Below are 27,172 nucleotides of genomic sequence, written 5' to 3' on the forward strand. Positions count from 1 at the left end.
GACCAATCACACATAGGGACAAGTCTGCCATCAGCTGATCGGCATATTTTATAAACTCTGAGCAAACTATGATATTAGAAAGATATCAAGCAGTTAAACGTAATCCAGACCAAAATCCACTCAGCGGCAGCTGCTGAATGCTGGAAGAACAACTGGAAGAAACTGACTGACGGATAGATGGATGGATACTTTATTGATCCATCCAGTAGCTTCATAGGCATCCAGTAGCTTGCAAGACATATGAAATCACACATCAGTCAAGTACTGATGTGTGACCCAAATACCTGGGCTTGCACAGTCTTATTTTTTCTGCTCCCTCTACGATGGCTGTGTTCGAAATGCCTTACTATATACTACATGCTATATACTGCATACTGTGCTCGGCGGTAGTATGTAGTATGGAGGAGCTTTTCAAATGCTGTGTTCGAAATGCCATTCTATACTAGCAGTACGTACTAATTTGGCAAAAATGGAGTATGGAGTATGCAAACAAAAGCAAAAGGTGCAGTATGCCAAAAATACCTGGATGTCGTACTGATTCTGAGAAAAAATATAGAGTATGCATCGGACCAGTCTACCTCGCCTACTGTATCCCACAATGCAAAGCACTGGAATGTCACAGCGGCAGTTGAGATGTTGCACAGTAGCAGCATTCCAGAAGAAGGGGGCGCGATAGCTAAAGAAGCGGAGGTTATTGTTTACTTCCGCCTGGCATAACATACTGCAAAATGAATTTGAGAAGCCCCTCCATATATACTACCACCGAACGCAGTATGCAGTATATAGAATATGGTATATGGTACGGCATTTCGAACACAGCCAAATTCATTTTATATATAATATATATAATATAGCCTAATCATCATCGCTTTTAATTTAAACAATCTGACTGAAGCTGACAGCCGATGATCGCTCCTTCTTGTGCGGAGGAGGCGTCAAATGACACGTGAAATGCCCCTTTTCCTGTGAGCGCACACAGAGCCTGAAGCAGAAAGTCTGTATTAACAGAGAAAGTTCATATCCACCTTTGTGACACCCATGATCTCTAACCGGTGCTTGAGGCTTTGTTGAGCCAGCTTACCCAAACCCTGGGTCTGTTGAACTTGCTTCGCAGTATACCCCTCAGGTGTAACAGCCCGAAGAGCAGACAACACTGAAAAGAAAACTTGATGAAATCGAAAATGAAGAGGAGACAAAGAAAAAGAAAAGACAGTTCAATCAAAAGTGGAGGTCAGGTTGAGATTGACTGGAATATGATCCAACAAAGAAATAATGTACTGTGCTGACTGTAGGAAGTATGAGAAGAGCTAGCTACCCCTGTATATTTGTGCTCTCAACAAAAGCTAAACTCAGGTGTGTTTCATAAAGGTATTGTGAATCTACCTCTACAAATGACAAAATGTCAAGAAATGTTAACTGTGTTGTACACACAATATTGTCCAGATTAACATTACAGCATGTGGGTGACTGGCCAGTCTTAAATATTGAGATACTAACTCGAAATATTGAGATACTAAGTCAAAATATTGAGAAAGTATACTCAATGCGCTCCTCAATCTGTTGCCAGCTAATTAGCCCAAAACATTGGAAGGGCTGTTTTTGCTTTAATTCGGGCTTTGAGCAATGCAACAGCATCCACCACAGACTCGATAAGTTTATTTTCTAACTCACATGCTTTCTAACATGCTATCCAATGTTAGCATGTAAAGCTAGATAACATTAACCCAGTACAGATTAGCTTTGTTGGGTTAGCCTATGTATTGTGTCATTTGTGTCGTATTTGGGATGGACACTTGTTGTGTTGTGAAGCACTGTGTTTTGTTCAACCCATCAAAGCTTATAGTGGGTTAATGTTAGTTAGCATTACATGCTAACATTGGATAGCATGTTAGAAAACGTGTGAGTTAGAAAACAAACTTACAGAGTTCTGTCTGTAGTGGATGCTGTTGCATTACTCATGTCATAATAAACATTTGTAAATGATTACTTAATGAACATTCACTAAAAGGGAGTATTTGCTAATTGAGTTCATCATTACTAAATCATCACTTCACACAAGGTCCCAATTACTTCCTTGACTTGTGCCCCCCCCCCAAGTAAAGTGACGTTGTAATACTCATTTGTAAATGGTGTCATATCAATCAATCAATGAAGTGACTGTGAATTAACATTCCTTAATTGATGATCTATTAATAAGTGTAAACTAATCACATAAAGTCACAGTGACGTCATCATTTCTTAATGTTGAGCAACAGGAATTCATGATACATCCTGCATTAATTCATGCATTAAATCATCATGAGTCATGCATTAGTTAAGCATTACTTCAGCATTACTTAAGTATGTAAATTGTACACTTAATGTACAGTGTTACCCCTATTTTTATATCAAGTGCTTTGTCATTCCATAACAAGGAGTTTGTAATGTTTGTAAGCTAATGACCAAGATGCAAGTGCCTGTTATGAAAATTTGACAACTTAATAATAATCTTATCAGCAGAAAATTCACCTTTAATTGAAAATTAGATTTGATCATCTTGATCGAACATTCTGTGAAAACATTCTAAATGTTATCCTTGTTTTTAAAGTGTTCATGTTTGTGAAAATGTTTGGCAAGTTGGCAGCACGAATGTACGCAGCGGCTTTGCTCTCTCACAACCTCTCTAGTGAAGAAGGCACAACAACGGCTCTACTTCTTGAGAACTCTACGTAGAGCAAAGCTGTCTCAGCAGCTGCTGGTGTCCTTCTACCACTGTTCTGTTGAAGTATCCTCTCTTATGGCATCCTGGTGTGGTTTTATAGCTGCACTGAGGCTGACAGGACAGCTCCTCAGAGAGTTATAAAATCAGCAAAGAACATCACCGGAACACAGCTACCCTCTCTCCAAGTCACAGAGCCTACAGATCCCGATGTCTACGTCAGGCCACATATATAGCCAAAGACTCTCACAGCTCATACAGGACACCACCTTTTCACCCTGTTCCCCTCTGGAAGGTGCTATAGTTTCTGTTAAGACCCCCACTTCTATATTCCTTAACAGTTTTTATCCATGTGCCATCAAGGAACTGAACTCTGTAACAAGTTGGACTGTACCTAAATATTAGGCAGACTGCAATTAATGAATCATGACTTAGTGCAATTAACTGACAGCATCGACAGCAATCAAATTACTTTTTTGGAACTGTAATTGAATCATAAACATAACTTAGGGAGTCACAAATTAAATTCTGTTGTTCCAAGTTTGAGTATTTTACTTTATCTAGCCTAGCTTAAATTGTCACAAATACTTAGAGAAAAGGCGATAGTTACCATGGTGATCTAAACAGGTTAAAAGAGAGCACTATTCATTCCTAATATCTGCTATTTAATAAACAATGATGGCCTAATATGGTTGCAGATTTGTAATACACATAAATTAACTGGCCCTCACACCTGTTTTCAAACAGCTGCACACTGCCATATGTACTTATGGGGTATCCTGCTATCATCCTCTGACAAAACAAATGGTTAAGATCGAACAGAGTTTAAATCGTGGAATAGGCCTTCCATATGAAAAGATAGAGGGGGCATAAAGGCATCACAAAAACGCAGAATTCAGGTAAAACAAATTTTGTACAGACTATTAGCTGGAAGAGAGTAGAAACATTTTCCTAACATCATTTTAACATAATCACCAAAATAGATCGGTTTGTACAATCTTACAACTAGAAAATGCTGTCAGCTGAGGTTGCTCCCAATATGTTTTTTGTAGCTATAACCAAAGGTTTATGTAGGCTACAAATGTTATTGAGAGTAGGCTTCTTCAGTTAAGCAGTCTTTGGACCTAGTTATTGACATCATCAACTGGCCTTGATATCATCGCTGTCAGATACTGTGCCACCTATCACAATATGAAAATCTCTTCATAGCCTACATCTGATGGAATATTTGTGGAATAAATAATAGATATAAAATTGTCATTCGCATTTGTAAACAATAAGGGGATAAAGGGGAAACAAGCGAGTACATTACATTAAAAGGGCTGCATACCTTGTGATATCCTTTAAGCTATATCGATATGACTAGTAGATGGTAGTCTACATGCTCAGTTGTGTATTTTGAGTAGGAATCTACCTGTGTCCATAATAATATAAAGTAGTGACTATTGATTACATAAGCAGATAAGCAGGGTTATTATGGTCGTACTGCAAATATGTTGTTGTTGCCGTTGTCACACTCAGGTAGTTTATAAATACTCTTCTTAACAAATCCACCCTGATGCACTGTTAGCTAGGCTATTTGAATTCGTGATTTAATCTTCTTTCCTGTCCGTGTTATCTAGACTTTTTATTTTATTTTATTTTACTTGTTAAATGATAAATGTTTTATCTGTCAAGAGCTTTATTAAAGGAATATGACTGAAAGACAGGGAATCCGTTATATCGTAATGAACGTAGGCTATTTATTAGAAGGTTTACCAACTTCTACAACGAAGTCTGCAGCAAATTGTAAACAAGGGATGACGACACGTAAAATGCTGCCTTCCAGTGCTCTCTGAAACTTTGAGATTTAGAGAACAGGTTTAAAAGCCCGTCTTCTAAACAAAAATCCAACAAAATGCATCCTTTGTTAATAATAAGTCGGAACTTAATACTACACGTAGACGTTAAACAGCATGAAACAAGTCATTATTTTCAATTAGTAAATGGAAATATTAATCTAACTTACCGTCCCAATTCTGGCTATTCAGAGCAAAATAAAATCGGTATGTTCGTTTGATAAACAGAATAAAAACATTTTATTGTGTTTTTTCTACCGGTATGTTGTAAACGTAGCTACAAGTAACTATGTAATTATTACAACAATCATTATTCCCGCACAAAATGTCCTAAAGCGTTGGATTTTACGATGACCTGAACGGCGCACCAGTTGACCCGAGCAAAGTTCTCGCTGTCGGACTCACAGTTGTAGGTTGAGAGTGGAGGGAAGTGAAAGCTTTGCCTTTAGAGTAAGTAATATCGTGTAGCCCAAATGTTTTGCTCCAAAATCTAAGTTAAAATCTAAGTTTCTGTCGGGTGCGGCGTACCTGCATTGTTAATTTAATGATTTTTGTGGGCCAGGGAATTGTGTTTTCTTGTAACTGCTCTTTTTCAGTCATTTACAGTCTGTTGTGTAAATAGGCTTAATGAGTGTGATTTGTAAGAATCAATAGGGCAACGGGTAACCTGTAGCTGTACCTTCACGTTTTCCCTTTCGCGTGAGCGTGTGGGTTTGGGCTGTTGACAGTTTGATTAATCATCCTTTTTGTAAACAAAGCGTTTAAGAGATCAGTAGCCTAACCCCCTTCACTAGTTTGCCAGGAGTGAATATTTTAACTGAAGCCCAATAGCCTATAACATTTGCCCTTGTCCGACCTAACGGTTTGTGCCTGGCCCGCCCATTCCTCCGCCTTTATCAGCATACAAACCGAGACCAAGCACAGTCCTAATCCACAGCTGCTTAAAAGAAACATGGGATCCACTGTACACCTCTTCTCGGTTCTGCTGGTTGTATTTCTGCTGGGGCTTCATCACTCCTCAGGTTTCTGGATCGTGAACGTTGTCTTCCCTCCAAACGCCAAACCCAAAGTACAAAGCAACAGCACTCCACCACTAATTATCGGTAAGTGTAGAGACTGTTATGGTTAGTTTATTCAGCTTTTAAATATAGAAGAGCCTATCTGTGAAGCTATTTTTGTATAAGCCTAATCTAAAGTCAGACTTTAAGGACAAACTAAGGCTTGTTTAATAAGAAGGAAAAGCGTGTAACGGGTAATTCCTGTGGCAAATTGAAATGCCCTTTGTTATAATTATTATTTCAGTTTTGTTCCATTTTCTAAAAAAAAAAAGTTTTTCATTAAAAAGTTTTTAATGAAATTATGAGAAAGCAAACCTGTGACCAAGTTGTGTTACATGATAGAAAACTGTACACATTGCACAGATAGTTGGGTCAATAAGGGGTTTATAAGAACCCAGCAGCTTATTTTGTATATCTTTCTGTTTGCGTCCGTGTATTGATGTCTCTATCAGTAAGGTCGTACATTGTACTCTGTACATTCGACCCTGTTTGCGTCCTGCTTATTTAGGTCATACAGAGGCATTTTGCATCAAATAGTAAAGCACTTGACTGCCATTAGCACGGTTTCTCTAAAGTCAAATGATCAACACAAATCGAGGAAAAGCATCCAAACCACACTATGAGTAAAACGTATGAGGCACGTTTTCATCCTTTCATCCTCTATAGATGGATGACGCGTCCCTTTATTTTGCTCATCTGGAACAGATCGGCTGCAGTAGCCGTATTTGTCAACAGAGCTGTCAATCATCCTTTTGACAGCATCAAATAACTCAAAATAAACTTGTCAGAAAAAACAACACTTGGACGTAAATCAGCATGGTAAGAACTAACTATAATGACAGAAACCATGTTTGAGAAAAAATTATTTGGTGTGTATTTTGTTTTTATATTTTGACTCATGTCTCGTCTGACATGGAGGAGGCAGGCTTTATGACCTATACTGCAGCCAGTCAGCAGGGGGCGCTTGAAATGTTTTGGCTTCGTTTTAAGGGAGCTGTCACGTCGTCCATCAGTACCCGACCCGTCCCGGCTGCCCGATCCGTTCTGCGCATGCGCATACTTATTCCTGCCCATTTGTACCTCGCGTGTGAACGTTTGACGGCATTAGGTCTTTTTTTTAATAACTTTATTAACAACACAATATTAGACAAATACACTACACTGCAATACAAATAACAGTACCTGGCCGTTATTAGCCAACATAAAAGCACAGAAAGGTTGCATAACTGCTTGTTTTATTAACATTTCATTTGTATTTGATCAATACACACACGCATGCGTGGAACAAATCGGGCAGTGTCGTAAATCAGGTTCAATTCTGCGCATATGCTGACTTTTGCGCATGCGCAGAACGGATCGGGCAGCCAGGACGGATCAGGTACTGACACTTACCACCGCCTAGCAGGTTTAGCTGATGGTTACCATGGAAACATGGCTCTTATTTCAGACTTGACATTAGTAAGACTTTTTTAGGGTTAAAAAATTAGTCAGACTTTACTTTTGTCAAACTGTCTTACTTGCATAAAATTTACGAACAAATGGAAGTCTACAGACCTGTGTAAAATGAAACAAAAGCCCCAGCTCTGTTTAATATAGTCAACCAGTAGGCTACCTGTTTAGACTGCAGAAGATCCAGTTCAGCTAGTATTTATTTAAGTCTGTATTAGCATTTTATGAAATGATTATATCACAATGTCTGTTAAGCTTGCAACATTAAAATAAACCAACCCAGGGACATCAATGTAAAGCAAAATGATACAAATATGAATAATTACATTTTGGTGAAATAGACTGTATAAGGAGACATAAGTATAAAGAAACATGTCTGCTCCCCAACAGTGAAGCCAAAACATCTTGAATGTCCCCTGCTGATTGGCTGCAGTATAGGTCATAAAGCAGGCCTTCTTCATGTTAACAGATGGGACATGGTTAAAACCATAGACTGTATAAAAAGATGGATGACATGACAGCTCCCTAAAAGTGAAGCCAAAACATTTTGGTCGCCCCCTGCTGACTGGCTGCAGTTTAGGTCATAAAGCCCGCCTTGGGACATGGGTCAAACTATAAAATCAAAATACACGCCCGATACATTTTTCTCAAACATGGTTTCTGTCATTATAGTTAGTTTTTATCATGGTGATTCACGTCCAAGCGTTCATTTTTCTGACAAGTTTATTTTTAATTAGTTATTTGATGCTGTCAAAATGACAATTGACAGCTCTGTTGACAAATTCGGCTCCTGCAGCCAATCAGCTCCGGATGAGCAGAGCGGAGGACGATCCGCGAGTGGAAACGTAACTAAAACAATCACTACAGTCATTGAAGTTTCCATACCTGTGAACGTTAACCTCAGACCAACACAGAGAAGCTGTTCTGCTCTTAAACATGCTGGCATGCGGGATCCTTGCTGTTTTTTCGGTAAGTTAAGTGTGTGTTTGGGTTAGCGGAAGTGGCTACGGCCGCTTCACTTGGCGATCTCTACTGCGCAGTCTCTGGCTCCATATGACGTCACCATCTGCAAGATGGCGGCGCCTATCACAGGGGCTATTTTGGCATCAATTTCGTACAATGGGGGCAGATGGAGACGCGTTGTCAATACTGCTGTTCCACAAGCCGATCTCTACTGTGTAGACTCTGGCTACAAATGTGAAAGATAGCAGCACCCCAGTATACATTAACCCAGGTATATTTTGAAATAAATCCATAAATCTAGGAAGAACGTTGATGTGGACTAGATTAATTGGCCTAGTATTTGGGCAACATACACCATGGTCATGCTCTAATAAATTAGCAGGATGGAATTTAGCCACTGTATTTATAGGATAAAGTGTGTTTTTTTGCAGATTCAGTTTTGTAACCTAAAAAAGGTTCAAAATCGACAGAGGATCATCAGTATTAGGAAAGCTCATTAATTATATTGCTAGTAATATTGCTCTACATTGCCCATTTAAACCCTTGGCATTGTTGGAGAGATGTCAAAGGTAAGGGAAGTACATGGATGCAACTCATAAGTGTGGACAGATGCAAGAGGGGAGGCATTCAGTTTTCTTTAAATCTGATTTTCCTGATTCTTAAAATACATCTACAGATGCACATTAACACATCAGTGATATATCCTGGAATAATGTGTGTTTTGGTTGGTCAGGCCACTGCTTGTGTTCATGTAGTGCTCACTATTCCCCACGGGACTCCTCTATGGATCCAGAGACACCTTGAGGCTTTCTCAGCTGCTTCAGTGGTGTTCTTGATGGTGTTTCTGCTCCTTGCCAGTCTTTTGGTGCCCAGCACACTTCAGGCTTTGTGGAGTGGGTGCCCAACAAAACCTCTGCAGCCTAATTCAATGTGCATACACTTAGCTTTCCAGCCCTGTATGCGCCAGTCAGTTTCCAGTTGTTCATACTTGGTCCACTTCGTTTTGTGGGCTGTTACCATACAATCCTTCCATGACACTGTCAGCTGCGGGGGTGATAATGTTCTTGGTAATCTTGCATACCAGGAGGAAGTCTACTCAGAGGTCAGGTCTGTCAGGTACTGACAATGTGTCGTGGGGAATCTCAGCTGTTTCTTGAGATCCACTGAAAGCTGGCAATCCTGGGCATTTGCTGCGCTCTTCTGTCCTGCTCGGGTGGTCTCGTGTGCATGGCTACTAATTTTCTTGCTAATGGCTTTTGCCATGGTTTCCAGGCATCGTGTATTGGCCCTAGGGTTCACCGGTCTAGGTACGACAGCGTACACTGCCTTAATCAGGAAAGAGATTCAAAGCAGCTCTGCCTGCCAGACATTTGCCCTTGCCTTGTCTTGAACTCCCGCTGCCAAGCACTGCCAGAAGCACTGCTTGACCTCTCCTACTCCACTGAGACCTTCACAAGAAGCAGCCTCCCCCACCTCCTTTACAAAGGTGTCGGGAATGTTGCCTTGCCTTCACTGCCACTTCTGCATGGGACACCTTCAGGTCACCGGATTCCCTATACATCAGCATTCAACACTAGTCCATGCCACCTTGAACTATTCTTCCACGTATTTTAAGGGAGACCTGACCAGTCGACTTATCTCAGCCAGTAGTCCAGTTCATGGAAGGTTGGCTGTACAGATGGGATGCCATTAAGACTTTGCCCAGGCTCTTCACTGGCTTCTCTGAGATGGTTGAAATAGGTGACCCTGCAATGTTGAAGATGTCCATAACTCTGCCCTTCCTCAATACAAGTGACCTTGACTTAGCCAGCTTGAGGCTTATCCGAGCCTGCAGGGTGAGTTTTTCCAGCACCTGCATCCTGGTTTTACTCCATGGTGATTCTGACTTTGGGCCACTGTGCTCAGGCTTTGCCAACTTTACCATCATGTTCACCGCCATGGCAAATAGTGTCACAGAGATAGAGTAGCCTGTGATTATCCCAACCTCCAGACTGTGGACCGGGTCTCCAACATGGTCTAGCACATGGTCATTGGTCATGGTTGTCTGGACCAGTTTATGGGGGATCGAACCTTATGCATTGGCAAGGTCAAGCCAAAGCACAATGAGGTCTCCATTGTTCTCCCAGGCTTCATGGAGGAGCTGGGTCACCACTCCAGTGTGTTCTAGACACCCAGGCACTCCAAGGATATCTCCCTTCTGATGTGTCTTTGTAGTTTTTATTCACGAAGAGGTCAGCTGACTGCCTTGCAATGCTGCTAGAGAAAATCTTTCCTCCCAAAGCTCAGCACTGAGATTATCCTAAATAGGTCAGTTATCTTCAATCAATCAATAAATCAATAAAATTTTATTTGTTTAGTGCCAAATCATAACCAAAGTTATTTCAAGACACTGAGTGCTCTTTATTATATTATTTAGAGAGAGACCCAACATGAATGCAAAACATTTGGCAGCAGTGGCAAGGAAAAACGTCCTTTTAACAGGCAGAAACCTCGAGCAGAACCAGGCTTATGTTTAACAGCCATCTGCCTCGACTGGATGGGCCGAAAAATAGGATAGAGGGAGATGCAGGATAGAGACAGGTAAACGGAGCAACAACCGCAACATATGTTTTTGTTACAACAACAACAACAGGTTTCAATGCCAATAATAATGGTAACAGTTGAAGTCAACAGGTCTAATTATAATAATGATACTATGGGGAAGATTGATATTAATAGTTGTTGCAGTCTGAGTCGAGCAGGTCCAAAGGGACTGATATGAAGGATACCCACCTTGTGGCTTGCTCCTTTCCATGTTATGAAAGGGTCATGAGCCTTCTCCTGAAAAAGGGAGAAAACAGCTTCGGTTCATCATGTAAGATATAAAGGCTGTCTTCCTCTCCTCTGCACTAAAATATTTCTAGGGCTAGATTGTTGTCATTGCCTGCAACTTCTGCTCCGCTTTTATGCACTTTTTCCATCATCAAACTGCTCCCAAACTGTCGTCTTGCAGACTTGTTTCAAACCTTTCCCAGGCAAAGGCTCAGAGGGACTGGTTGTGCCACAGGGAGGCTCTGGGCTCTATGAGGTGCTTTCTGGCCTGTCTCACCCTGCGTCTCACAAAGGTACCACTGCAATGTGGCACATCCTCACCCTCCAAACCCGGGCCATTCTTGCATATCTTTGCAAAACTGCGTGCATTGATTGTATTAAGTTTACCTAATTCAGTCATTATTAAAAACGTAACTTTTACATTTAAAAACAGTGGTCTTTTGATCTGTACTGGAGAGAACACCGTTGTCCTTCTTAAACTTTTCTGTTGTAGCTGCCCACTGCTCAGTGACTGTATTGAGCTAACGCTAGCAAATATGTATCTCTTGCTACTGCTCGAAAAACATTTCAGTATATTTTACACAACAACTGTATTTAAACCAAGTTGTTTCTCCTGAATCCTAAATAATTTAAAAAAGCAGAAGTGCTGTTCCTTTCATCACAAAGTCTTTGAAAACCACATTTTTCAAATGAAGGAGTCTTATGAAGGGACCAAAGTTAAGACTGTACATTCTTTATTCGGCCCACCTACAGTGCTGTCTCAAAAATTTCCGTGCTCAATTGTTTTCAAATAGGTGCAACAGTTCAGCCTGCTTATATATTTTTTCTCTCTAAACATTTCAAAGTGTTTCAATTGAAGGCTTGTCAGAGGCCTGAAGAGTAAAAACTGCCTAGTGTTTCACATTAACAGACACATTTTAGAAAAGTAAAAAAAAATTGATTTATGAGGCAGACATGACTTTTATCTTCTCATATTCCATTTAAAGTCTTGTGACACCTGAGAGTCATCTTTTGACCCATAGAAGAATATACAACTCATAAATTGGTAACCGTTGACCTACAGTGTATTTAACCTTTCAGTACTTACCTTGCACTAATGTGTATGTGTGTGGTTTTATGTCTAGTGCCAGGAAACTTGGGGAACCGCCTGGAAGCTAAGATAGACAAGCCGACATTGGTCCATTGGATGTGCTACAAGAAAACTGAACACTGGTTTCCCCTGTGGATTGACCTCAACATGTTCATGCCTATAGGTGTAGACTGCTGGATTGATAACATCAGGTATCATTGATTGACTTTTATTGTCTATATTTTATCTGTATTACCTTTTGCCTTTAAGCCAGCTAATATTAACATTAACATCTTTTTGTTTTTGTCTTATTGCAGTCGATAGCAGATGTTGCTACACTTATGGAAATACTTAGTGATTTTTGGTCAGAAGTTGAATTCAAAACGTTTTCAACGACATAGGTCTTTGTTGTTGTCTGACCTAAATCCTCTGTCTAGTATCCTGATAACATCTCTTTATGTTGGTGAACACTTTTATAATTCAGTTTTACTGTACAAAATCAGGGGGGTTGTATGCGTTTTTTGTCATCTCAATAGTTTTTATTATTTTTCAAATATTATTAAACACACATGAGAGAATGCTTTTGCCCAACTAGACTGACTGTATGTCTGTGTGTGTGTGCTCAAGACTTGTTTACAACAGGACAACTAGGCGTTCATCCAACTCACCAGGGGTACAGGTTCGAGTGCCAGGATTTGGGCAGACATATCCCGTTGAGTTTCTTGACTCTAACAAACTTGCTGGTGAGAAAAATACTTCTGTGTTAGTGAAGAAATTGACAAAAGGTTCAAGAACGGTATGATACTTAGGTATAGGCCAAACATACTGTTTAGGCCTGCTAAATTTCTCATAATAAATGTAATCTATTTTGTAACTCAGTTGCTTGGTAAATAGTTATATTTTAGATTTACAGTTGTGTCTGCTGTTGTTTTTGCAGGTTATTTTTACACTATGGTGGAACATTTGGTCCAGGTGGGCTACACCAGAAATGAGACAGTCCGAGGAGCACCGTATGATTGGAGATTAACTCCTAGTAAGTCCCAAAGCTACACACGCAGCCTACAGATAGATGATCTGATACCTAAACTTTGGTGTTGGCTGTTACAAAGTACAGATCTGATACTAGTGTGATAATAAAGAATACATATTACTATTAATTATTTAAAAACGGTATACTAAAAACCCTGATGCCATCATTGTTGGATGGCTCAGACCAAACCCTTTGTTTAACATGTACAAATACAAAAGAAGGAATGGAATAGAAATGTCTTCATTTATAACTGTTAAAGAAAATGAGGAATACATATCCAATCCATATTAAGAAGATTTCTGTATTCATCTCTTTCTCTCTGAGTTCTTAATAAGTGAAGGAACAGTAAAGGAATGCTAATCTAAAAGCAAAATCAGCATTTAGAAACAAGCTGAGCTGATGTAAGTGGCAGTTTATATCCCAGCCACTCTGCTCATGATGCTTCCACTAAAGAGCATCATAGAGGCACAGATTTTTTACACGAAACTGCTATATTCAGTGTTTACATAAAAGCAAATCTGAAAAGTTATCTCATCACAATTAAAGACCAAGGGAGAGGCAGAATGAGAGAGATGGATAGAAACAAACAAGCAAGCAAGCAGACAGACAGACAGACAGGAAGATGAACACACTACAACAGACAACAATAGATGATACAGCCTTATGGTAAAAAGGCAAATAAACAAAGTAGACATATGACTAATATTAGCAATTATTATAGGGATGATATAATTAAGCAATCATTTTTTATTTATATAGCACCAAATCATAACCAAAGTTATCTCAAGACACTTTACAGAAAGATCAGGTCTAGACCATACTCTTTGTTAGATTATTTTCTGGCCATTTTGCCTTTATTAGATAGAACAACTGAAGAGAGACAGGAAATATGGGGAGAAGAGAGTGGGGGATGATATGTAGCAAAGGGCTGAGGGAGGGAGTCAAGCCTGCGGCCGCTGCATTGAGGACTGTAGCCTTTGTATATGGGGCGCCTGCTCTACCCACTGAGCTAAACCAGTGCACCTCTTTGTTATATTATGACTGGTAATTATTAATGTAGGAGTTGGAGTCAAGCAGGTCCATGTCAACAACAAACTATAGGGCCCAGTCAGACAAGGGAGCTCAAAAACTCCTGGGAATATATAAAGTTAGTAATGTGCATTAACAGGAAATGAGTGCATAGAGATGGAGATTGAGAGGAGAAGCAGGAGCTCTGTGTATTCATTTTTTTTTTATTGTTATATTGTAGACCCCCGGCAGTCTACGCCTATAGCAGAATAACCAGCGATTGGTCCAAGGCAAGCCTGAGCCAGCCCTAACTATAAGCTTTATTAAAAGGAGTTTTTAGCCAACTCTTAACAGTAGAGAGGGTGTCTGCCTCCTGGACCTGAACTGGTAGATGATTCCAAAGGACAAGGGTCTGATAATTGAAGGCTCTAGCAAAAGTCAAGCATCTGTCAGCTGACCATTTTTTTCTCAGGTTATGATGGAGACCAAACCAGAGCAAAAAGGGAGAACAAATGTTGCAATGTTGCATGTTAGCCATATGGTTCAAACTTTATATAGTGGTAATATTTTAGGACTGTGGGATTGTTTGCTTGCTGTGGAGTTCCTGTGACTACATACTTCCAAGAAAAATAATACAGCTTAAATAACACCACAAATTTAGTCATGCCAAACTCTGAACCATTATTATACTGATGATGATCATGATGATATGATGATGATGATGATGATGATGAGGAGGATAATGATTGTACAATGTAAACACTTTTACATACTCTTCTGTCATCCCTCCTTTAACAGATGAGAATGCAGATTATTTAACAAGGCTGCAGGAACTCATTGAGGAGATGTTCAACCAGTATCAGCAGCCTGTTTACCTGCTGGCACACAGCATGGGCTGCCACTATGTCCTATACTTCCTTAACCACCAGTCGCAAGCCTGGAAGGACAAGTACATCAGAGGCTTCATTTCCCTGGGAGCTCCATGGGGGGGTGCTGTTAAACCACTTAGAGTCCTGGCGTCAGGTAATGACAAAGAACTAATAACAGAATATAATACAACAGAAGAGGCTATTATATGGATCCCCATGTATCTTCCTTTTTTTTTTGTCTGTATTGATAGTAAGGCTCAAAACTTAAGAAGGCAGCATTAACTTTGTGGAACAACCACCTGGTTTGATTCAGTACCTTGTATTTGATCTATGTCATACAAAACTATAAATTCTTGCTATGAGAATTGCACCTGTATCAGCGATATTTCTCTCCCACATTTTTGACTTTTGCAGGTGAAAATGATGGCATTCCAATGATTTCCAACATCAAGATCCGAGAGGAGCAGAGGATGACAACAACTAATCCTTGGATGCTGCCATCTGAGAAAACCTGGCCAAAGGACCATGTGTTCATCTCCACCCCGACCTTTAACTACACTAACCAGGACTACCAGCGCCTCTTCACAGATATCCATTATGAGGATGGCTGGTACCTATCCAATTTAGCGATATTACACAGCCTTAAACAAGATAAACAAGAGTCATTACCTACCTCAACCTTTGATGTGGTATATTTGTGAATCAATGTAAGAGACTCTAAATAGTTTGAAATTTTTAATATATTTTTTTTATCAATAGAAGAACGGCAACTGTATAATAAGTATGATGCTATAAAATAGCAGTACTCTTTTGAGGCTGCTCTTGAAGTCCATCAGGCTAAGGGGAACAGCAGAGTCATCTACAATTATCTGAGAATTTACTACTGTTAAAGTTTTTGTCCTTGTACAACTCAACAAGTTTTAAAACCCTTATCCCCTTGTTGGTTCTATAGGCACATGTGGGAGAACACGAAGAATCTCACCGGTGATCTCATCCCACCAGGTGTTGAGGTGTGGTGCATGTACGGCGTGGGAATTCCAACTCCAGTGACATACATTTATGATGAGGATTTTCCCAATGTGGACCCGGTAGACTTTGTTTATGCTGACGGAGATGACACAGTGGACAGCTTTAGCATGAGTCTTTGCAAACGCTGGGCGGGACAGCAGGAGAATCCTGTCCATGTTACAGAGTTCAGGGGCCTGGCACACCTAGATATAGTGTTCCATGAAAAGGTGCTCAACACAATCCAGCATATCCTGGAGGGCAAATCAGAAGTGCCAAAAGAAGTTGATGTTAGATCTGGAATCAATTAGCAGACAATACCTCATGATACTTTAAAAACCCACAGAGAGCTGGATTTTTACATGGTTCACCTTTAAGTCTTTTGAAGTATAAATAAAGAAAAAAAATGTCCATGTGGTCCCAACATAGCATCACAAGCCCAAGTTAATCAATAAGGACTTGCAATTAATTTAACCTTGCCCTCCCAGCCCATAACAATGACTCCCTTATCAAGGCTGATGACTTACAGTATGTCTTTGTATTATTGTCTATGTATTTTGTTGTATTCCCCTTATATTTGACCGTGATCAGGATCATACTTTATGCCTGTCATCTTGATGCATATAATTATCACAATGATAAAGACATAGTAAACAGGATATCATTTTGTGATGATTCAATAAATGTTGTAGTCTCTGTCCACATTCCATTCAGGCTATTTCAAGCTTTTTCTGTTACATACAGCTGAAAAAAACACAATCTGGGTGTTTTTACTTATGACGGAACATAAAAATAATGTTCACGTCTTTATTATTTTTAAAGTGCTCACAGAGACACCCCAAAAACACATAGGTATTTAGCAAGTGACTGTTGTGAGTAGTCTATGGTGTCACAGTAATATTTTAAACAGGATTTATATATTGTTAGATATCTGTGCAAAATCTTTTGGAATATTAAGATACCTCTTATCCTTCATGTTGGTAGCCTATACAATAGCCTCTCCACGCACAAACTAATGATGTGAAATAAGAGAAATATTATGTTCCATGTAAACATGCCAAATGTATTTGAATGTTTCCACTAATAATAAAGCATCTAATGTCAGGCAAGTCACGTCTTTTTGGTATGTAGTTTGGATCCAGTACAAATCTCAAACTTAGACCCCTCCTTGCGTCCGTTCGACTACATCTGACGTCAATGACTCTTGACTTAAATACTGAAGTTGCGTTACCGGGTGGATTGCTCTGCTATCTGGATCTTGTGATCTCTACCTTCCTGGTCGTCGTCCGCGGTTACACTGAGGTAAAAGATCACTCCCAAGCCGAAATTCTGCTGCAGATCAATACACGCCGATGAGGCGTAATGATCGCTTGGTTATGAGACATCAGGAGCCATGGCGGCTTGGCACCGGTTAACAGCATTCTCTTCGCTGCTCCAAATCTGTTTGTTACTGTTGCTGTTGTCGGCTCACAGCAGCGCGACACCGTTGCAGAAATGTCTCGGCAAGAAGTCCTGTCAGCCCGCGAGACCCCCAGTTGTCCTCAGTAAGTTGTTTTTTTTACCTCGTTTTACAGGTTTCTGGTTCAGTTCACTTTACTTTCTGTTGCCAAATAAGTGCTCAACCCACAACGTGCTAGCGATAGGCGATATTTAGGATAGGCCACACTCCAGAACTAAACAAATGTAATATCTGCTTGCTTATCGCAATTGCTATTTAAAGCTTAAAGTAATACTCAACGCATTTTCAAATGACCATTTTGCAAGTCCTTATCTCGGCTGGCACAAAATCATCCAACTTGTATACACGTCCAATACATTTCAACTTTTCTAAATCTTTGGTCCATCGTGTTCTCATTTTCCATCGATGTCTAAGTTATAAAGTTGAAATGCAATTATGTGTCTTATGTTGTATCTAAAACGAGTTTTATCTGTATATATCTAGACCTTGTTTGATGAGGAATTAATGTCACGATTAATGAAGGCGTATTATCAGGAAAACAAACACTTATCCTCTTCTTTTCGATGAGCACAGAAACTGCGTTAGGTGTTTGTTGTTTACAGTCCCCAGTTCCCAGATCACATGACTGAGTGACTGACAAGGCACTTCAAGCACTGGCATAAACTGGCTGCCACTCAGGATACCGACACTTCAAATTCAGAATCGGCTTTATTGGCCAAGTATGTGGGCACAAAAAAGGAAATTGACTCCGGTTTTAAATCACTGACAATGTACAGACAAGCAAATTGACATATTACAACTAAAATAAGGACGAGTTGTTGTGTAACAAGGTTACACAAGTACGTGAACACTGAAAACTAAAATGACTATTGACTTTTATATTAGTATATATTTTCTTTTTTAAAACACACACACAACAACAGCACTCAGACAGGAGACAATAGTGCAATGACGGGTCCAAAGGTGCTGAGATAAATATTGTTATGAATCTGGTTGCTATATATAGCTGATATATATCAAAGCTGTTGTTTTGCTTTTGCAGGTTTGTCAAAAGAAAAGATCTGAATAAATGTTCACTCGTAGACTAAATAGTAAATGCCTTGAAAGTTCAGATAATGTCACATTGAGGTTCAGCTATATGGAAACTGAGCTCCTTGTTAGCATTTCACTAACCTTTAGCAACTAAAGGAAGACCTACACACAATTGTTGTGTTGTGCCACCACTTGCCAACAGAAAAGCTTCTATTGTCCTTGGCAATGGTTCTATAGCTAATCTCTGAACTTGTGTAAAACTAATGTTCCAAACAATATTCTCTCATTTGATGTTGGGATGATGGTGGCTGAAAGCTACGCATTTGCTTTTTTACAATCCTGAGGATTGGCCCCATATAAGAGTATACATTATTCTTCACTATTGCAATATTTGTACATATTTATCGTATGCAAAAGAGTAGGAAAGCAAGAAAAGCAAACAATTAAGAAGGCAGCATTAACTAACTAAACTAAACTTAAAAATATTTATCACAGTGTGGAAGCAGGTTTAGCATGAGATAACTATTCAGGAGCAATGTGATACTGCATGTCCAAATACCAGTGCCAAACCTTGAATGCCATTTTGGACAATATTATGGGGTCAGTGATGGTGACGGTGATGTTGCTGACGTGTAACTCATTTTTTAAAATGTTGTTTGTTTCAGTTCCAGGGGATCTGGGAAACCAGTTAGAGGCCAAGCTGGATAAACCAAGTGTGGTTCATTACATCTGTTATAAGAAGACTGACACCTTTTTCACTCTGTGGCTCAACCTGGAGCTGCTGGTCCCTGTGGCCATAGACTGTTGGATAGACAACATTAGGTATGAAGTGGGTCTTTGTGTTTACATCAAGACATCAATAAATTACTCTGTCTGTCAATCGCTGAGGAATTTATTTACCTTTTGCCATTTTTCGTAAGATTATTTATTTTCTTGTAAACTTTATAGATCTCTCTTTGACTATTATATTATAAGTTTTTGTATTTTTTAATGTAAAAAGGATGAACACATAGGTTGAGGTATTTAGCTTTTTCTCTTTTTGGGGAATTTATTGATTTTTGTGAAAATATGCCGTGGTGCAAATTCAAAAATTGCTAACTCCTTCAAGTGCTGTCAATAGGATAAGGACGTTGGGAAATGGGTTAAATGACCTGTTTGACTTTCTGTGATTAGATATCGACCGACCCTGGATAAACTGTCCTTTGAACTCTTTACCAACAAGGTATTGAAGGGAACAGAGGATAAGATAGCTTTTCTTCTGTTTTCATCAGCTATTAATTAGCAAGACTTACATGTTGATTGAGCCTGTGTTTTAGCCATTTAGTGTCATTGTTATTCCATTGAGACACAAGCACTGCGAGCCAGCCATCTCAGAACAAGAACTTTGTTGTCGATGCAAATACATTTTATTGTAGCATAAAAATATTTTCCTCGAATGTAAGCTTTTTTTGGCAACTTTATTACATCTCCATGCAATGTTTAAAAAACATAGTTATGTTGTTATCACAGTAAAATAACAAGGTGACGGAATAGTTCATTTGAAATGAGAAGTGCCTCTCGTGGTTAGAAATATTTTTGAGTGTGTGATTCAATTTCTGTGAGTGCAGGCTGATCTACAACAGGACCACACACACTACCTCATCCCCACCAGGTGTGAACATCAGTGTCCCCGGGTTCGGAAAGACGTTTTCTGTGGAGTATCTGGACCCCAGCAAACGCAGTGTTGGTAAGTTGAAGTTGCAAAATGAAACATTTTTTAGATACATGAGAACCTGGGAAAATATTCCGAGTTTTCAGACGATGTCCTCAGCCTCAAGCGCTACAGCAACAATCAGATGATTACTTGTGCCACTGGTAATTATTTTGCTAAGGGATTGACATTTATGATGGTATTTTTTGGTATGCCTTTGTCTTTCCTCTAGGTATTTATTTCTTCAGTATTGTGCAGGCGCTGGTAGAGTGGGGTTACACCAGAAATGATGATGTCAGAGGAGCTCCCTATGATTGGAGGAAAGCCCCAAGTAAGTAACAATGAACACACATTAACACATACAAAACCAAGTATACAGCCAAGAGGACCTACATTTATTAAACCCTAAATTTAAAATCACTGTGATTCTGATGATTTAATCACAATTTAACATGTGAGACTTGACTAGACAGATGTACAAGTACATGAAGAATATTAGCTTATATTTGGGGAACCTACCCAGCATTACTCTGTTAAAGCTGAAGGGGCAATTACATATGACAGACACACAAACAGAATGCATTATTGCGGTGGATTTTCAAGTTTAAGCATTTAGGATGTATTAATCTCAATTAGTCTTTTGTCAGGCATGGTAAATGGTTTGCAGTCCCGAACACAACACTTATATTTTGTGACTCGGTGCTGAAAACTTGCACAATATGGTAAACCAAACAAGGATGATGTCAGATATGAATGTGAGTACATCTTTTAAACAGTGCTCCAGCATGGATTTTGGGCTTTATTTCAAAATGGGTTGTCTATACAGTGTAGTCAGAACAGTCTTAAGCAACCTGTGCAAAGATGTGCAAAATTTTTCCCATGAAGCCAGATGTTTTGTACTGGTCAACACGCATTTCAGCTTTTCTGTCCAAATCAGGGACGTATTAAATGTTGGTGAAAGAAGCACTCAGGTCTAATAATGGCAATGCAGTGTGCAGGGCCAGTGGGGAATATGTGTTTACTCATTTATTCTTATTTTCTTTTCTCCACTTTCAGATGAGAATAAAGAGTTTTTCCTGGAATTGCAGCAGATGATTGAAGAGATGGCAGAGAAAGCTGGTGGGCCTGTAGTGCTGATCGCCCACAGCATGGGCAACATGTACACGTTGTACTTCCTTAACCAGCAGCCACAGGCCTGGAAGGACAGATATATCAAAGCTTTTGTCTCTCTGGGACCTCCATGGGCAGGGGTGGCCAAGACCCTCCGTGTGCTCACGTCTGGTAAGAGATTGAACTGGTATCACTTTAACAGTTTTATTGTGATTATTTAATGGGTCCAACCCTGCCATTAACATTGTATTGAACAAGAACTGCACTCCTCGTGCCTTTCCAGGTAAGGTCCAGAACGGAAAAAGTTAAGGAAGAGAGCATTATATGCATTCCAACATAACAAAGTGGTTTGTCATAAAAACAAAGCATTCATGGGGTGTTTCTCACATAAATGGTACACTGTAGCAGAGCAATCAGCACATGCACCAACAAACTAAGTGCATTTCCAAAAATGTTAAAAGCTCCTTAAGCGGAGATTAGAGCCTAGCTTTACTTTAATTCGATACATTATTCTCTCTAAAGCTGACAAGTTGTTAGAGGTTGTTGAGAATAAACAACAATGTTGAGCATAAATGCACACAGAAATGACTAGACTGATGGGTCTAGTAGTATGCCAGATTAACTTCAGGTAGCACTTAGCAACATTTGGCACAGTGCCAAGGAAAAACGTTTAACAGGCAGAAACCTCGAGCAGAATCAGACTCATGTTGAACAGTCTCAGTGGTAGAGTCGGTCGTCTTTAAATTTGGAAAGTCGGAGGTTTGATCCCCAGCTCCTTCAGGCTACATGTCGAAGTGTCCTTGGGCAAGACACTGAACCCCAAATTGCTCTCGGTGTCATAGCCAACGGGTATGATAACTGATTGACTGTTGGGTACTTAACGCAGCAGCCTCTGCCATTAGTGTATGAATGTGTGTGTGAATGAGTATGTAGTGTAAAAGCAGCTTTGAGTGGTCGCCGAGACTAGAACAGAGCTATATAAGTACAGTCCATCCATTTAATAACCAGTTCTTATCGGCAACTTCCCTAATCAACCCTTTAACTCTACAAGATTACTTCATAACTATCCAAACGTATTTGCATGAAGGGCAGTTGCATCATATCCTGTTGGTAAATATTTTCCGAATTCAACCTTCACACTCATAGTCAAACAATACTATGCAATACAGTATACTGTATGTTTGCATGTGATGTGTTTCATTTAAGTATCTATCTCACATTGGTGGAGGTGTTTCCTAATCCTCCCCATCAGCGACAGCAGTAGGCATTATGTTTTTGGGCTGTACGCATTTCTGTACATCCATCGATCCATCTCATTCTTGTGTAAAAGGGGAAGTTCTGAAAAAATATCTGAAGTAAGTGTATGAAGGGGCTACTTTCTCATGTTGGTTCCATTGTCTTGAAAGTTAAATCTCAACAACAGACAGAGAGATATTTATTGCTTGTGTTTTGTTGTTGTTGTTTTTTTATCCATCCTAGAGAACAATTCCATGTAGGATTGATTTGTGCTCAATCTCCCCTCCGAATATATATTGCTGCCAGGGAGCGCTGACCAGAATAGAATTAGTGAAAGGGAGGGACTTAGAGTAAGTGCAGAGTAAGATACCATGGTGAACTTGCCAGGTTAACAGGAGCCAGCTTTGTGACACGGAAAGGTTTAACTGACCTATCTTACCCTCTTATCTCACTCTGTGGTACACCCCTCTGGTATTAACATGCGTCCTGGGTGATTGGTTAACAAGTGCCAGTTTAGAACAGGTGTCAACACACCCAAGACATATTGAGGACGCATCCCAGAATTCATCCCAGAACATATTCAGGGGTGGTCTGGGATGCATTTGACTACAATCTTTTGTAGTGTGTACATGAATGTATCCTGGGCCACGTTAAAGGACAGCCTACTTTCCGTGATCTGGGCAAAGATGACACTCATGTCATTCCAATCATGTAAATACAATATTTATGCATTATAATGGTCGATGCAAAAAAATTAAAAAGGACAAATCCTGTCAGTTACCTGGCGGTTGTGGCTCAGAGGCAGAGTGGATGTTTTCAAATTGATAATCGACAGTTGATCCCAGGTCCCTGCATTCCACATGTGAGAGTGTCCTTGGGCAAGATACTGAACCCCTAAGGGCTCCTGAAGGGGTAGTGTGTGATTTTAAAGTGTTCAAAACGTTTCAGGAGTAAAAGAGGAGTGACTTGTTAACAATCAGCACATACTAACATTCTGTAAGACACAGTGATGTAATCTGTAACTTGACTTGTTGGGGGAGGGATAAATTGCAAGATCCTGATTCTGCTTTTCGGCTTGTGGCTTGAAATTATTTGCTGAGTTTCAGTTCTCTGTTCCTGGTTCTCTTTCTCTGCCTACAGGTGATAATAACCGCATCCCAGTGATCAGCCCATTGAAGATTCGCTCGCAGCAACGTTCTGCTGTGTCCACCTCATGGCTGCTCCCATATGCCCATTCTTGGCCAAAAGATCAGGTGTGTTTATATTGAGGGATCTTTTTTTTTCTCTGTGTTTCTGCCTCAGTTTTAGTTTCCATCTTTGTCTCTCCTCCTTTTGTTCCCCACTGTTAACTCAAAATTTAGCCTGCACACTGTACAGATGATTCATTTTCTTAATATTCTTATATTCTTCTCAATATTGATAAGTAATGCAAAAAATCAACATCAATATTAGCCAAAACAAGTAAATAAAGTCACACTGCCCAAAAATAACCAAAAATCAACTAATAACAGGGGTCCTTATATCCCTGTTGTTTAGCTGTTTTTGCAGCTAACTTGCTTGTTTATTTTAGTGCTATTTGAAAACTAAACGATGCAAAACAAACTGTTATTGGTGAAAATGTAATAAAGCTAGTATGAACATAAGATAAGCATTTTAGTAAAGATTACCAAATCAAACACCTGACACACCTTTTTTTTCTTCCCTCCCATCTAACACAAGGTCTTGGTGCAAACACCCACCACCAACTATACTGTACTGGACTTCAAGCGCCTTTTCTCAGACATTGGTTTTGAGGATGGTTGGCTGATGCGACAGGACACAGAGACGTTGGTGGCCGACCTCACACCTCCCGGGGTGGTTGTCCACTGCCTGTACGGCAGCGGCATTCCCACCTCGGAGGGCTTCCAGTACTCCGACAAGTTCCCAGATGTGGAGCCCACAGTGGTTTTTGGTGATGGGGATGGGACAGTGAACCTACTGAGTGCTGTCCAGTGCAAGCGTTGGATAGGAATGCAAAAACAGCCTGTTACATTAAAAGAGCTCCCAGGGAATGAACATGTAAACATGTTGTTGAACTTCACGACTGTGGCTTACATCAAGACTGTGCTGTTTTCTCCATGATGCTGTAGAAACTGAGAGACAGAATAGCAGGGAGATCACATTTCTTGCTATTTTAAAACTCTACAGTTACACACACACACACACATACACACACACATAGCCATTTAGCCATAATTGACAGATTGTTTTTTAACATTTACTGCCAAAATACTCCCTTATACATGTTACATTGCTAAAGATATAAAGAAATATTGTACATTGAACATTTTGTTGTACAATTGCAGAATTGAAGTTTTAAATTAATTTTAGCTGTAATCAGACAACTTATGGTAATGTCAGGTTGTTTACTGTTGAGTAAGCCTATATACATGGATTTTTATATTGGCATCAGCATTCAAAGTTCCCAAGACTAGCCTACTAAATTCAGTTTATTATTATACCTTTACTATGTACGTGTTTGTTTACGTCAAAAACCATGGATATATTGTAGGTGCCACTTTCTTATTATAGTATTTAAAGAAGAGATTTCTGAATTCCACCAATGTAATGATGTTTGTCTTAATGGCAAAGCACATGCTGGAATTATACAGTATCTTTCTCAGTGTCAGATCATGTTTTAGTGCTTGATATTTGTTTAAATGACTTCAATATACTTTTATCAAAGCAATTGTCTTCTTTTTCCATTTCATTTTATTTTACTTCTAGTGATCCTAGAAGCCTAGCTCTGGCTTAGTTTAGTTTAGTTTAAAAATGACAAATTAAAGTCTTGTGCTGAGGAACTGAAAGCATACTTATATGTAAGCTGACAAAAATCATAACTCAAATTCCACTTACCAGCTTTCTCATGGCCATTGAACTGCATCTCACCAACTAAACCAAAAAGAAGAAGTTTGCTCTGTTCATTGATACAGTGGAAACCTCCAGAAAAAGCTAAAAAGAAAAATTCTGTTCAATCAATATTAAACAAAAAATCTCATAACTCATGCTCCAATTCTTAGTTGTTTTTCCCCCAAGGCCTTTACCATGAGATCTCATGGTCTTCATCAATGAGTGGATTTTGTGGAGATTACCAAATAACCGTGTCCAAAGTTCATCCAAAAGATAGTTTAAAAAATAGAGGGCATGGGGGGGATTTACAGAGAAACAATCTGGGGCCTTTTATTGTTATGTGGTATATGAATCTGAAATTTTCTTGACTTGTTTAAAACAAAACAAAAAACAACTAATATTAGGCAGATTTGATAACTTCAAACTGCATAGTGTAACCTGACTCCCTATTAGAATCTCTCTAATCTAAAGGGATTGTACTGTGCCATCTTGATATACCATTGTGTGTCTCATAAACAACCGTTGCCTTTGCCTATAAAGTAAAACATTTTAAATGAAAAATACAGCCATTGATTTTTCTTTATACAGTAAATCAATCTGCTAAATGTTTAATACTCTTGAAAGTACATTATATTTTTTTTCTCAAGGACAGTTTTGTCTCTGAATAAGCAAGACATGAAATTTGTCCCATACATCCAGAGACATTTGATGGGGTATTACATTAAGTGAAACTTGCGGCTTTTGCAGCAAGTGCAAATAATAGTCCCTTAAATGGGCTTTGACTAAGAGGTGAGCATGTTGTCTTCTAAATGGTAGATTGGTGGCCCGCGCCAGTTCAGGAAGTTCAACCTGTCTCAGGACCTGCTAATCAGGTTTTACAATTTAATCATCCAGTCTGTTCCCTGTTCTTCCATCACTGTTTTACTGTCACACTTACACCGGTCCATGGTCAGGAAAAGGGCAGAAAACATGCACAACAACTTGCACTCTTCATTGCACTGTGTCCTGCAAGTGTTGTGTTTTTTTGTAGCATGTCAAGTTGTGTGTCTGTACATTGATGGCAATGTAAAACCAGAGTCATATTCCTTTTATGTGCCCATATACTTGGCCAATAAAAATAATTCTGTTTCAGATTCTGATTGATGGCCGATTCCCTGCTCCTACATGTCTTAGTGTCCTTGGACAAGACACTGAACCCTAAATTGCTCAGTGTATGAATATGTATGTGAAAGGTTGAATGTGACATGTTGAGTAGAGGGTATGTAGATGCACTATATAAGTCTGGTCCATTTAATATTCAAACGATTTTAAATTTCCTCCGCTGTGTTCATTTCAATGAGGTGAGAAATGCAACATCAGATTGCTTAGCCACTTTAGCAGATTTTTAAACGTGCTCTAATCTATTGTACTTAGAACATTACAAAAAAATCTGACAGAGAACAGGGCGAGGAAATAGTCATTCAAGTTGGAATTCCAAAACCCCCCTCCCAATTTTACCAAAAATAAAAGAAATGGTTGATAAATGAACTGTGTTGTGTGATAGAGACTATTCTTCCTTTTTTTCATGTTGTTCTGCCTCAACTCTCTGAGTTTACTACATAATTTACAGAAAATACATTTAAAACTAGTCCATGCATTCGTCACTTCTGGGTTGGAATTTTGCAATTCCTTATCATCAGGCTGACCTAATAAGTCTTAAAAGGCTCTTCAGTTGTCCAAAATGCTGTAGCACTTGCACTGACAAGAACTAGGAAAATAGATAACACATCTCATTGAGCTTACTTGCACATGCTCCCTATAAAATCTAGAAATTAAATTAAAATCCTTCTTCTCATCTACAAAGCTCCTTATGGTCAGACACCATCATATCTTAAAGAGCCCATAGTGCCCTATAACACCTCTACAACAGTGCGCTCCAAGGATGCAGGCCTGCTTGTGGTACCTAAAGTCTCTAAGAG

General features: G+C 39.4%; 2 protein-coding genes across 2 annotated transcripts; both read left to right on the top strand.

The window, feature by feature from the left end:
- Positions 1-5,488: 5,488 nt before the first annotated feature.
- On the top strand, positions 5,489-16,884 carry lcat (lecithin-cholesterol acyltransferase). Its single transcript, XM_069686614.1, has 7 exons — positions 5,489-5,639; positions 11,942-12,098; positions 12,514-12,629; positions 12,824-12,919; positions 14,723-14,947; positions 15,208-15,403; positions 15,746-16,884. Exons 1-7 carry the CDS (start codon positions 5,489-5,491, stop codon positions 16,107-16,109), a joined length of 1,305 nt encoding a protein of 434 aa, XP_069542715.1. The 3' UTR covers positions 16,110-16,884.
- A 166-nt stretch (positions 16,885-17,050) lies between these two features.
- pla2g15 (phospholipase A2, group XV) lies at positions 17,051-26,728 on the top strand. The gene is made up of 7 exons (XM_069686759.1): positions 17,051-17,342; positions 18,955-19,111; positions 19,897-20,015; positions 20,212-20,310; positions 21,036-21,260; positions 23,466-23,578; positions 24,045-26,728. The coding sequence occupies exons 1-7, from the start codon at positions 17,192-17,194 to the stop codon at positions 24,444-24,446; spliced, it is 1,266 nt and encodes a 421-aa protein (XP_069542860.1). The 5' UTR covers positions 17,051-17,191; the 3' UTR covers positions 24,447-26,728.
- Positions 26,729-27,172: the final 444 nt, after the last annotated feature.

Source organism: Semicossyphus pulcher, unplaced genomic scaffold, assembly GCF_022749685.1.
Source record: "Semicossyphus pulcher isolate SPU_LCO1_2020_fin unplaced genomic scaffold, fSemPul1.0.p SCAF_8, whole genome shotgun sequence".
NCBI classification, from domain to species: Eukaryota; Metazoa; Chordata; class Actinopteri; order Labriformes; family Labridae; genus Semicossyphus; species Semicossyphus pulcher.

Excerpts from the sequence above, each read along its gene's own strand:
- pla2g15 (XM_069686759.1), top strand. The coding sequence starts at position 17,192 with ATGGCGGCTTGGCACCGGTTAACAGCATTCTCTTCGCTGCTCCAAATC. Across the intron at positions 21,261-23,465 it reads CCTCCGTGTGCTCACGTCTG|GTGATAATAACCGCATCCCA; the intron begins GTAAGAGATTGA and ends CTCTGCCTACAG. Across the intron at positions 23,579-24,044 it reads ATTCTTGGCCAAAAGATCAG|GTCTTGGTGCAAACACCCAC; the intron begins GTGTGTTTATAT and ends ATCTAACACAAG.
- lcat (XM_069686614.1), top strand. The coding sequence starts at position 5,489 with ATGGGATCCACTGTACACCTCTTCTCGGTTCTGCTGGTTGTATTTCTG. Across the intron at positions 5,640-11,941 it reads CACTCCACCACTAATTATCG|TGCCAGGAAACTTGGGGAAC; the intron begins GTAAGTGTAGAG and ends TTTTATGTCTAG. Across the intron at positions 12,099-12,513 it reads TGCTGGATTGATAACATCAG|ACTTGTTTACAACAGGACAA; the intron begins GTATCATTGATT and ends TGTGTGCTCAAG.